This window comes from Rhamphochromis sp. 'chilingali' (genome assembly GCF_963969265.1).
Source record: "Rhamphochromis sp. 'chilingali' genome assembly, chromosome: 2".
In the NCBI taxonomy this organism is placed as follows: Eukaryota; Metazoa; Chordata; class Actinopteri; order Cichliformes; family Cichlidae; genus Rhamphochromis; species Rhamphochromis sp. 'chilingali'.
This window is the reverse complement of record NC_137930.1, coordinates 33011404-33024823: the sequence shown is the minus strand read 5'-3', so window position 1 is coordinate 33024823 and position 13420 is coordinate 33011404. Positions and strand designations below refer to the sequence as shown.

The window sequence follows — 13420 nt, the reverse complement described above, 5'->3', positions numbered from 1 at the left end:
CCATGAGGAGCCTTGCTCAGGTAAGACAGAAGGTGCTTAGAGCCCATCTGAATCTTAATCACTAATGAACACAGGCTTGCTTCACCAGTGATGAGAGGGGAGAGAACCGCTCTTGTGATCTCACCGAGGAGACAGACAAAAGCCTGGTTGTGCATCTGTAATGTACTGTAAGGGCCTCTTAGCTGAACAGAGCACTGCAGACTCTGTGAAAACTAAGTGATATAAAGCAAGTTGAGGCGTTGATTAAATACTAAGGTCTTTCGGGCCGACTTGGGATACTACATCTGAAAGGAAGGCTTGTGAAATCATTCTTCGTATTTTTTATTCAATGACAACAAACCACATAAAGAAAAGAAAAAAGAAAGAGAAAATGTTTTAAAAATAACAAAAGCCCGTTTGTGTTTCTGTAATCACACACAGTGGCCCTTTCACAGCTATATCAGAAAAGTGCGCTAGTTCTTTTATTTATATACATATATATGGTATTTTTTTAAGCACTACGAGTAAAAGTTTAAAAAAAGTGGAGGAATGCTTTTCCTTTTTCCTCAGTTTTATGAGGAGCTGTGTTTGGCGCAGGTCTGGCCTGAGTCTGGATCCACAGCCGGGTGCCCTCTCACTTCTCTGCCACTTAATTAGCCCAGCTCAGCACAAAGGGGAGTTGGTCACATGGGCCCAATTTGGGCAGCTATAAAGTCTACAAGGGCTCTACATGCATTACTTTGGGAGTATTTACATGCATGCTGCAAGAAGGTAAGAGACTTTGAAGATGCAAAAAAGAGGAAGAGAAAAAAAAAAAGGACACAGAAGAAGTTAAAAGCAGAAAAAAATTAAATGAAAGGAGGGGAGCCTTAAATTCCAGGGAATTTTTCCAGATGTTGCACAAATATGCTGCTGAGGCAATCCAGATGTGCTCACTCTGTTTATTCCCTCCTTCTGCTCACTCTTCCAAGGACTTTGCTTTCTTTGCCTGGCCTCTCTCTCTCTCTCTCTCTCTCTCTTTTTTTCCAGCCCCTCTACCCCTTCCTCCTCCAAGCAGCACACATCTTTGTTCCCTGATAGTCCCTTTTAAGTGAGGGCTTTAATAGCCCCCACGGCACCTTAGCATCCACTAGATCCTGCAATAAACATCCATTCTCATTCTCTACAGTCCATATGTGTGTGAGTGTGTGTGTGTGTGAGTGTGTGTGTGTGTGTGTGCCACAGAGACGGAGATTAGCTGTCTCTTTTTAATCACTCTTTGGATCAATTAACAATTAACTCTGTTACTAACAATAGCTGCGCTGATGAGGAAAAAAGTCATGCACTGAGTGAAGCAGGACCAAAATAAAGGCAACATGCTTCCTGCTTTCTCTTCCCTGACTTCACACTGATCTGTTTTTCTTTTTTCATTTTCACCCTTACCATCACCTCTCCCTTCCCCTCACTTACATACAATCACTGTCATCTCTGCTGAGCATGCTCCTCTCCCACAGAGTGTGACCCAGCCACAACCCCTGACCTTACTTCTCCCAGACAGCACACTGATTCCCATCTGCTCCACATATACCACTTCATGAATCAGCGTTGGGGACTCCACCCGCAGTACATACACGCTGTAGCATCAGTTAATCATCCCGACGGCATACAAAAGCCAACATGCGTAGACTTGTACACAATGAAATGTGCATGCTCAACCACAGGCAGAAACTGCTTTAGGATCCTCAAATATATTTTTTATAACGTGGCGAGAATAACACCTTCAGCTCGTCATGAAAAACTGACATGAGTCAATGTATATAGTGAAAAATATCTGATATGAAAGCTGAAGACCAAGTGCATGCTTGCGCACACAGACACATCTAAACACTGCCAATAACAACAACTCAATCGTCAGCCTTCTCCCGTTTCCAGTTCTGGGCTAAAAACAGAAGAACGCATCCCAAATGATAGTTGAACTTGTCAGAGCCGTTCATGCAGGCAACTGTCAGCACTTTGGTATGCAGAATGCTGACGACAAAGACACGGCCGGCACCTGCACGCTTGCCTGTCTGTCTGTCTAGTAAACCTGGTTTTTCAACATTCTTCCCCTAAATAGCACAAACAATATTCTAGATTATGTGGGAGAGTGAAAGAGGAAAAAAAAAAAATCTTACTTCCCTTACTCAGGCAGAGATGTAAAGCCATGTATATAATCCATTTACATTATCCTGAATGTTTTCCTTGGTTGCACAATGAGGGGGTTTTAAATAAGCATTTAACTCGGTATTCACTTGATGCGCTTTCTGCATTCATTCATTCTACTTTAGAGTAGCTAAGTAGCCTTGCTCAGTTAAAAAAAGAAATAAGTGCACCCAGCATTGTGGACTCACTGTGGTCAAGATGGGTTTATATTAGAGCAATTTACTATGCGTTTCATGGCTGTCTAGTTATATGCGGCCTTATTGTTTTGTATTAAATGGTTCTACGGTGTGGTTTTATTGCGAGGCCTGTCTGCAAAGCAAATTTCCCAAATGGGACAGTAAAATACTAAAATAGATTATAATAAATACACTGAATATTGAGGCTGAAGGGAGTGAACAGCCACCTAAATGCTCCTGATGAAATGTCACTTGTAGAAAAATGTTATATTTGAAAGCATGCGGTGCTTTTCAAAAGTGGAATAATTAGCACACTAAATTCATCTGTCTTTATGTGATATTGGCACTGCCCTTTGTGTGTGTGTGCATGTGTGTGTTTTATAATCCTTTCTAGATAGACAGCCCTTCCTCCCCCTGCGCTATTAAGAGCCTTCCACCTTTGCACCATTGAGTACATTCCTAAAACCAGACGGCTGTAGCATGGTCTGTAACCACAGGTGACAAAACCCTCCAGACTATCCGCACATGTTCATGTCTACATGTGCACAAGCACACAGGTGCGTGTTGTTAAGCCAGGAGGCCACAGTCTGGGCGGATGTATGAACATGCTAGACCTGTAGGCGTCAACAAACAGTTAATCGGTCTTTCACTACTGCAGGCGGACGAAAAAGCCTACAGAGGGGCCCTGTTATCTCACATGTTATCATTCTGCACTTGTATCTTTCATGCATGAAAATCTGATCTGTGGCAATAGTGCGAAAGCTCCGACTTGTTAGACATATTTAGGCTGCGAGTCTAAATCTGAGCTGACCTTTGTCAATCTTCTTCCGTATGCTAATATCCCTCCATATCTTCAAACTCATCGGTAACACAGACTGGAAGGTAGTTCCTGTAATAGATCTACTGTTTATCATAATTGCAGTCACAGCCTTTAATCTTCCAGGCAGATTTAAAGGGCCTCTGCAGAAGTTGTGCCCAAATCCAGTTCTTTTATTCTAAGGTGGGCATGAAAGTCGAACAAAACTTCCTAATGCCTGGTATTTTGAGAGCTCACAGTTATAGGATGAGGAACTACTCTAGCTGGACAGCAGCTTCAACTATCCTCAATTCAAGCAGGAAAGACTCCAAGGAAAAGAAAAACAAAAAGACAAAAATAATAAACTACAGATTTCTGTAAGTAACTAGCATCACAAGACTGGCAATATAAAATCACTTTTATTTTTTAAGATTTATTCAATTCAATGGAATTTGATTTTTACATATTTCTATATTATATTTCAAAAATTTTGTTTTTATGTATTTATAGAACACCAAACAACAACAACATTTGCATCAAGGCTCTTTATATTGTACAATAACACAAAGAAAATAGAGTGCTGTAATCTTCATATTTAGAGAAACTGAACAGGATGGCAGTTAATGCAAATGTGGACATTTGGAGTGCGTGGCAACTGGGAGCAAATGTATATATATTATTAATGTATAATAATCAATACAGGGAAAAAAAGAACAGTCTTGCTCGTGGCTACTGTAAAACTGCCACTATCAACAATATAATCATTTTCTGCAATTGAGGCAGTTGTGAACAGCAAGCACAGTCATTTAGCTGATATGAGGACATTCATTTTTTCCAGTGACCACTGCTAATTTCCCAAACAAATGACCAATAAAACCCATAATGTCATATTTGTCAAGTAAGCAGAAGCGTTTGTTCTGATACAATAGCACAAATTATTAATGAGTAGGTCTCGTAATATGATTGTACAATGTGGCATCATAGTGCTTCGATTAGTGCTAATGATGCAAATCCAAAAAAATAATACAATGTTCCATCAATTCCCCCTAAAATTTAGGATAAATCCTAATAAAAGTTGATTGAAAAGATGCTTGAGCTCCTAAGGTGAAGAACTGTTAAAATAAAAAGGGCTTATGAGGAGTTAACGAGTTTTCTAGACGAGGAAGAAAATAAGCTTCAGAACTTTTCTTTTATTTTGGGAATATTACAATACTTGATAATACCATTTTTTCTGATTAACACTGGGATAACATTAAATCTATGAGGTCCCCTGAAAATGTGTAGACGGCAGAAACACAATGTTAGAGAAGTGAGTCACTGGTTATTATAAGGTACCCGTGTTTGCACCCATGGGCCACTATGCCTTATTCTGTATGGGCCTATTTTATATTGTGACTATTCGCATACAAGTTAATTTTCCAGGTTCAAAAGCTTCTCCGTGTGTTCAAAGTAAGCACATACAGATTCTCTGTCTAAATTTGAAGTTTGAGTTTGAGCTTGTCTCAGATTTGACACTGTGAGTCCAGCTTGGCTCGTTTCATTTCACGGCAGTAGTACCTGGCTGGGAATAGTACAAAAACTGAGGGACAAAGTTTGTGATTCAAATTAGAATCTGGGGATCATTCTTTTATGTGTGAATATATACATATAAATTATATCCAAACATATACATTTGTGAATTGATATTTATTCAGTGGGAGTCACATTACTGCAGTGACTACGACTGTTATTTACAACTGCACCTTTCTCTTTTCACTACTATCACTGTTTCTCCAACACATGAGCCGTGTGTGGAGTGAAGCTGATAAAACACAGAGGAAGTGAAATAACATTAAACAAGTTGACAAAAACTCATTATGTAATCTTAAGTGTAAAAAAAAAGTGTTACTCCCATTTTAAAGAGAGTGAGATAGAGAGAGAAGCCCGGCGAGGAAAGTGTCATCGTCTGAGGTTTTCAGTCGTGTCAACTCAGTTAACCTCAATCTGCCAGCATAAAAAGAAATGCCGCCATGAAATATTTCCAAACTGTTTTCAGCCTTTTGTTGTCGTCACCCTCCATGCTGTACTAGCTCACCTGCACCTACTGCTGATGTGCAGCTTTGTAGGCCCAAACTTTCTACTTTTGGAAATCAGGATCAGACCAATATCTATCTATATTCTATAGTTAATTCAAATATAACACTGATGCATCATAAATGCACATGCACACTATATATTTTTTAACAAGACATAATGTAGAATAATGTGTCTGGGGTTGTTTCAGTCAGTAGCACAAGGTTCAGAGGACAGTAGTGTGGAGTCAGCTGGTAGCTTCATGAAATGTTGTGTTACTCATATTTTTAAGTATTTTGTGAAATAAACTGCCTGAAAGTAATGGTTATACCGCCAGTTTCATTTTTAAGACTACAGCTTAAGAGTCTCAGAGAGCACCAGTTGATACATACATTTATGTCTTCACTCTGTAAAAAAATCAGATTTCAGCAAAAATCCCAGCTATTCCTGTCATTTCTAGTGATGCTGACAAAACCAGCATTGAACAGTGTAGTAAACTTAAAAGTAAAAAAACTTAAGAAATAAAAATTACAAATACCGGTAATAAAAAACAAACTTAAAACCATCACCTATGCATATAACATATGCAAATACAGCATTTGAACATTAGGCTTAAAATAAACAAGCCAAACAAGGCGATCCCAAGCACAAGAAAGTAGATAGCGGAGGAGGCCGATGTCAGTCAAGATACGCATTTGATGGTGCACAGGTGAGAATGGACATAACTCTCACTCTTTGCTCTCAAAACTGCTGCCTTGTCTTGCACCCAAACATCCGCCCACTGACACAGAGTCATACTTGCACATACAGAACATAACCAGGGAGTTTCGCATGCTCTTTTCGTGGCCTTGCGCCCAGCAGTGCATGAAAGTCCACCCCCATGGTATCTGGCAAGGTGACAGACACGGTAACAGAGTTGGTGATGGTGTTGGTGAGGAGAGAGGAGAAAGGAGAGCGTGGGACACGCTGGGACACCTTTCACTGCTCGTGACCTCCAAAAGAAACTGCGACGGAGCAGCATGAGACAATCTTAATCATCTTACTCCGTTTCTGCTGTGGCAGCCTGTGTGCACATGTACATATTATACATACGGACGCATGTGGGACATGTTTGAAAAAGACTGCGCAAATACATTTGGTTATTGATCAATTAACAAATGAATGGTAATACACCCATCCAAAGATCTGTAGGAAAAAAAGGTATAAATGAAACTCAACAAATTAAGCAATTTGTTAAAAAATAAATAAAAATTCTGTTGTTCTCATTGGGGCCAATTACTAGTGGCTTGAGGAATAGCAAGTGGGCACGAGGAAGTATAATGACACGGAGGAGCACAGCACATCTAGGATTCTCTCCTTTCGTCCTCACTCCCGAGCGAATACTCATCAAAGCATGTGTGCTCATAGCATAATTAATAAACACATCATAACCGCTAAACAGACAAGTTATTTTCATGCATTACTGCAATCGCAGAAGCAGAGTCGACAGTTGTTTTCATTACTGCAAATATGCCAACTTGAGGGATGCGCAGAAGAGGACAGGGTAGTTAGCTTCTGACAGCCCCCCGTTTTCTCGTAGCATCTTAATTTCATAACAGAAGCCTAACATCCAGCGCTCTTTTTGTTATTCCTTCTTTTAATTGTTACTGTCTCGGCCTGCATTGACTTTCTTGTCCTTTTCCTATTCTTTTTTGCGATGCACACAGAAAAGAGAGTTTTGGCTTGAGTAGGGCAAACCGACCTTGCTCTCAATTCGAATTATGAGTGTGATCTGGTCAAATCCCCACAGAGACTCCGTTTCCACTTCAAAAGAGTGGCTGTACGCACCCTGAATAATGCCAGCCCACAGAAAAGCCATTCAGACACTCTCAGGACCTGCAATAAACCCCGAGACCAGTCGAGCTCACAAGATTGCAATACAGAACACATAAGTGCTCACAGCAACGACCAATTTCTGAACAAAGTGTGGCTGTAAATGATGAAGTCGATTTAATCAACAACAATTAAGCAGTTAGTGGCTGCATGAATAATATATAAGAAATATTCTCCCATTCAAGCACTAAAATACGTGCTTTTTTGCTACTGCTTTTATTTATTTATATTTATATATATATATATATATATATATATATATATATATTTTGACCTTTCTGCTCTTTGATTGAGTAGAACATGTAAGCAGTGGGTCAAGGTCACCTTGGGCTCTGAGCATTTGTGGCACTCGTCTATTAGCATTTTATAAATAGACTCATCCTTAGTCGATCTAAGATCCTATCAAAAAGATAGGAATATAAAAAAAAATGAAGAAAAGGTTACTCAAAAAAGAAAGGTGAAGAAAATAAAGAAAAACTACGCGCTACTGTCTTTAAAATTTTTAAAGGCCAGATCAAATGCCAAAGGCAAATTCTTTAAATGATCAAGTATATGGGGAGCAAAGGTCAAGGTCTGTGGTGCAAAGTTCAGTGTGGCCACAATCAATAAAGACCTCCTGTGAGCAAGGAGCTTCTTACACAAATAATTAACGAGCCTTTGAATCATTCCATGATTTGTGCATTAGAAAGGCTCCAAGCACTTTCTGATTCGTACTATGTTTAGAACATAAACAAGTGTGGGCTGCAGAACAGAGATGGAGAGAAAAGCGTGACAGACTAAATATGCACGGTTTTATCTGAAGCCAGTGTGGCTTCTTAGTCATGAAGTATAATTACTGATCAGCACAGATGTTCCTTTAAAAAAAAAAAAAAAAAAAAAAAGCAAAAAAACAAAACACTTTCTGGTCTACATGTGTTTGGTGCGCTCAAAACTGAACATAAATCTATTTTTTTCCTCTCATATAGTTAGGTTTGGATGATGGCATGGGTGATGGGTGGGAAAGTGAAGGGCGGGCACGTAGAAGGTGAGCACATTTTCTTTGATTTGCTTGAGTAAGAGGCCTTGTGGGTGAGTCTGGGAGAGGAGAAAAAGAGAAAGGAGCTGGAGAGAGAGAGATGTCACTTTAAGCCATTAAGTCTTGCAATAAAACCCCTCCAATAAAAATGACAGCTGCAGCCCCTTTTTCCTCAAAAGGGGAGCAAAAGCATCACATCAGGAACAAAAAACTGGACGGCCGTAAAAGACAAACTTGGCCAAATGCTTTTGGCAGTGTAATTCCATCAGCCCACTCCCACCACCACACACACACACACACACACACACACACCCTCCAGACACACAGCTTCTTGCAGTATTCGCTTTGTTCCTGAGTTACTGCCAGAAAAGGAATGTAGCCTTCAGAACCCCCACCCCGCCTCCTCATCAACCACTACCACTGCAAATCTCACTTTTTCATCAAACACCATGAACTTCATTGATTGTGCACATCTGTGACTATGTATGATGGGGGTACCTTATGTTCCCTCAAACAGAAAGCACCAAAGAGTTTAGCTCCATTGAACTCGGGAAAAACAACAAACACCTCTTCAGCAGGCCTAGAGTGAGCAATCAGACGCTTTGCAATAGTGTTAAGCTTAGTTTGTGCTTGCCACCATGTGATTACAGCTCACTTTGGTGGCACTTTGGCTAGCCAGATATCTCCCAATTTTTGAACCCTCGTGCGCAGAAAAGGTGGCGCAAAGGCAACGGTGCATGAGTAGTGGAGGGAGACTGCTGCAACAGCTGGAAAAGATGAGACTTTTTAGTAGAAAACTGTTGAAAACCTAAAGATGTGTGTGTGTCTGAATGATGTACTTCATATTGTTACTCTCTCTATTGTGATTCCAACGATGCAGTAGTGTATTATTGTTAGCAGTGACACCTATTAATTAGGAAAAGAATGCAGCTAGTCAAGTCCATCCCAAATGTAAACGTGTGCACTGTGATCAAAGCATCACGCAACCATGGCTTTAAATAAAGGATATTAAATTTAGTCCCATTAATGACTACAAAGGGAAATTAGAATTTTACATCAACATAGTTTAGGAATATGCTTGTGTTTATTGGGACTGTATGCCCAGGTAGCCTTGTTTGAAATACAGGTCTGACTGAACTTTTTTTCAGTTCTACACCATCGCTACCATGCAGACAGTAATTTGACTACCATGCCTGAATAAAACAAAGTTTCATTATAAAAAGTAACACCCTGCACCTTGCATGCAACGTCTATCACCAAACTTTTTTTTTCTTTTTTCTTTTTAAATTCTGCATCTGCTTGAAGCACAACTCACTATACAGACAACATCTAAAATGAAGCGGGCCAAAAATTACTTAAAAAATTGATCTGAGTGATCTGAAAGGCAGACTAAAATTAGCAAAAGGGAACTTTATCGCTGTCTTATTCACAAAGAGTCACCACACTTTGTGAACAGCTCCCACAATCAAACCAGGAATCTTTCACTTGTTAGGTAAATGTGAAAACCACAAACTGATATACTTGTCAATTAGTTTTGTTTTGTTTTTATTAAATCAATTCTTTTGTTAAAGACTTTTTTCTGTTTGGAAACATTTCATCTGTTTCCATCATATACATATTTGCTGTTTTTAAATCACGTCTTAAAACATATCTATTTACCTTGGCTTTCAGCACAGCAGGACTTGTTGATGTCTCTTATTACGTTTCTTATTAATTATATTATTTTTTAATTTTAGTGCGTTATAAGTAAAGATGCTATGCTATATATTTGATGCATCAAATACACAATTAATTATAAATATGGCTCTACATTTCTTACAGTAGTCTGTGACTTACTGTAATCAGGACAATTTTATTTAATTGTCCAAATGTGCCTCTGAATGCACTACACTGTGAATAACATACTCTACAGCATCTTCTCATTTTCGACCACTGATATAATTAATTATAAACAAAAGTCAATATGACCAATAATAGCCGGGCACGCACAACATTTAGCTGGTGAGATTTCATTAAGAAAGACTTCCTAGATGTTGACATATTAGCCATGAAATAATCAACCAAACAGACACTCAATACTTATGGAGCAAATGACTTTGAGAGGAAAAAAGACTTGAATTCGGCATGGTTAAAAACCTCTCCTTTCCTTTCATGTTCCAAAATGTTTATTTCACTGACAGACTCTAAGCCCAGTAATTCTCGGACAAAAGGACACATTCTCCTTTTAATGTCATCCATTCAGTCGCCACAGTTTATTGCCAGATATGAATGGAGGATGGTAGACAGTGGGATTAGGCAGCGCATGAGCATCCAGTACTGGACATACGGTGCCAAAGAGAGGTGTCGTCATCGCAGCCAACAAGCGATCTATAATTGTAAAATGTACCGTGTGTCATCTGAAACAGTATCACAATTTCTAATGTGGTATGACAGATAATTACCCGGGTAAGCGCTTAATCAATAAATTCAAGGACTTTGCAGATAACGGCGTCCTTGAATTAACAATAAGCGCTCGAGTGGACCTTTGATAGAGCAAGTGCAAAAATAAACGGCAATTTAAGGACACACAGATTAAGACTATAGGCGATGAAGAAGTTGCTGATACAGCACGTAGCGCAGCTTGAAGGGAAAGATGTGGGCCAACTCTGATGGGAAAGTGTCGAGCCTTACACCAGCCAGATACCACAGACTTTCAGATACCACTTTGTTTTCCATATACGCTCCACGGACCACTCTGGTGCTCAATTAGGTAAAGTGAAACTTGAATCACTTTCAGCATGGACACACAATACACTTGCACCTGTAATAACAGCCTGTCAGTGTGTGTCACACTGGCGGTTTAGCGTATTTCTGAGAAGCCACATAAAGGGCGCTGTGGCAACAGTGTCAGCAAGCGAGGCCTGTAACTGAAGAAAGCCGCCCAGTGCCTCAGAAGTCCCTGTGAATCTCCTTGGTGCATACAGGCAGCTGATGATATGTGTCAAGGTGTAACACGATGCCCCCATGAAAGTGCAGCAGACACAATAAAAAGGGCTCGCCTACAGCTCTGTGCCCGTCTGGAACAGGGGACAAGGGTCTGTTTCATTCACTTTGACAAACTTACAGTAGCAGTCATAATTAATGATTTACGTTGTTCTGTGTCTTTAAGCTGGAAAAATGCAAATGACCCAAATATTTAAACATTAGATCTAAACAAAAACACAGGCACTTATTAAAAATATGTTGCATCAGCTACTAGAAATTATTACTCCTGTGTAAATACCCTGTTCTCCTTTACTTTCTGGAAAATTAATGTGACTAATGTGACATTTGTCACATACAGGACCCTTCACAAACGGAGACCTTAAGTGGAAAATTCACCTCCTTTAAAAAACACAAACAAAACTATACTCAGAGGTTCCTACACCTGTGTCACCTGTGTGTGCTGGCCTCAGGTTGCCAGTAGTTCGTTTACCTGAGCAGTGTGCTAGGAGATGTCAGGCAATGTTAGGAGAATTTTAAGCTCGGGAGCCAAGTTTTATACTGCCTGTTTAAACCACAAGTACAAACGGAAGTCAATTTAGCCGCGAGGTAAACCAAGTCACGTTTTTTTGTTTTCCTTTATGTTTTATTAAGGACTGCCACTTCAACACAACGCACCGCTAGACTTCCACAACGCAAAAGCGAGGCATATTCTGCTTTAAGGATGGTAACATAAGTTAAAAAAACATAAACAAATAAATACATTGCCCGTCCTCTAAAAGGTACATGTGTCTGTTACGCGTATAATTTATCAATACCTGCTTGCTAGTTTAAAGCTTCACCTCGGTGTGCATTTTTCCCCCTCATGAAACTTACAAAAGTGTCGACGGCCAAAGTCAAAGCGTAAAGTTTTCTTGCTTCTTTTTTTCTTTCTAGAGTTGATTTCACAGCAGCGCACGCGAGGAATGCGCGCTCTACAGCGAGCGTTGTCATCTGTATCACAGCCAAATGTCATCAGCTCAAACGGCTGAATTATAAGCGCAACACCGCGAGGATAAGTCTGCTTTGACACAAAGATAAACTACAAGTCCGCGTCGGAGGTAAAATTCTGTACAGCCACGGCCGCTCCGCCGCGTCAACAGCCCCAAACGTGTAGATGCATTTTGGCAACTCGCTCCACGCGCTGTCAAAAGACAGAAAAGGGGGCAAAAAAAATATCAGAAAAAGACAAAGAGACGCAGAGCGAAGACACGTTGCACACTAATATACGGACTCAAGTGCGATCACAAAACTACCGCGTTCATATTAAAACGATGCAATGTCATTAAACAAACAAACTTACCCAATGACAAGAATGGTTTGGTTTCCATGTCTAACTCGTAGGTTAGCTCATGCCAGCTGAAACCACCGCGTTTGGGAGTTTTCTGTTTTTTTCTACAGGCGGCTGCTCGAATAGACCAGACCAGGGCGCTGCTGCTGCTGCTGCTGTTGACTTCTCGAAGAAGACAGAATTTGCTCAAAGCGGTAAAAGTGACAGATCGATGTGTGATGGTCTCCGAAGATAACCTAATGTCTCAACCTCTGTTTGCTCACTCTGCTGCTGCGCTCACACTCCTTTCCTCTCCCTCTCACGCTCAGTGTACAACTCCAACTACTGGATCTGCACTGCAAAAGGGACCTGCGCAGGGGGTACTCCCACAAACGTAGACCGGGCTGCAGCGACACGGAGAGAAACTGGAGGCTCGCTGCGTGAACTTTGAAATGAGCAGCGTGTAAAGAAGGGTGGACGAGACCGCACGGCGCAGTCCATTCCGAATATGAAAGTTTTCGAAATCAAGTGGAATCAGTTCAGCAGCTGAGTAGCAGCTACTTACTTTTTCCACCGCTTATCTCTTGTTATTTTAACCTGGTCACACGTGTTGAACCTCGGCTATTGGCTCAGCAGACACATTTTTCAACCGCATTTACTCACTGCCGAGGGCAACACGAAATGAAAACACGAAAAGCACATTGAGCTACACAACCGGAACTGGGATTTTGGTGGAATTGTAACCAATCTAAGTCCCATCTCATATGTGCTTTTATAGATTTAAGTCACTTTTTTGAAACTCTGGTAAGAGGACATTTGACATTCTTCTTTCAATGTTCTGCGCATTCAAATGGTGAATGAAAAAGTCAACAAAGCCATACATTTCTTCTCCTGCCACTAGATACTCAACAAATCAAATTTTAACCAGTGAAAAAAAGGAAACTGAGTATTACTACACACTCCAACTCTTAACAATGAGTTATTATATTTATACATCGTGAAGGCCAATAAGAAAAAAGGGCAAGGAAAGACTTCTCACTACTTCCCTCAACTCCTTCCACTGTACATCTGGTCATATG

General features: G+C 40.3%; 1 protein-coding gene across 2 annotated transcripts in view; it reads right to left on the bottom strand.

Annotated features, from left to right (window-relative positions):
• Positions 1-12802, bottom strand: part of rxraa (retinoid X receptor, alpha a) — a 115101-nt gene extending 102299 nt beyond the window's left edge. The window contains exon 1 of one of the 2 annotated variants that reach the window (XM_080876472.1): positions 12375-12802. In XM_080876472.1, coding sequence (XP_080732598.1) covers positions 12375-12402 — 28 coding nt within the window. In that variant the 5' untranslated portion in view covers positions 12403-12802. The remainder of the gene's footprint in view (positions 1-12374) is intronic. The other variant, XM_080876473.1, reaches the window with a different exon arrangement.
• Between the last annotated feature and the right edge of the window lie 618 nt (positions 12803-13420).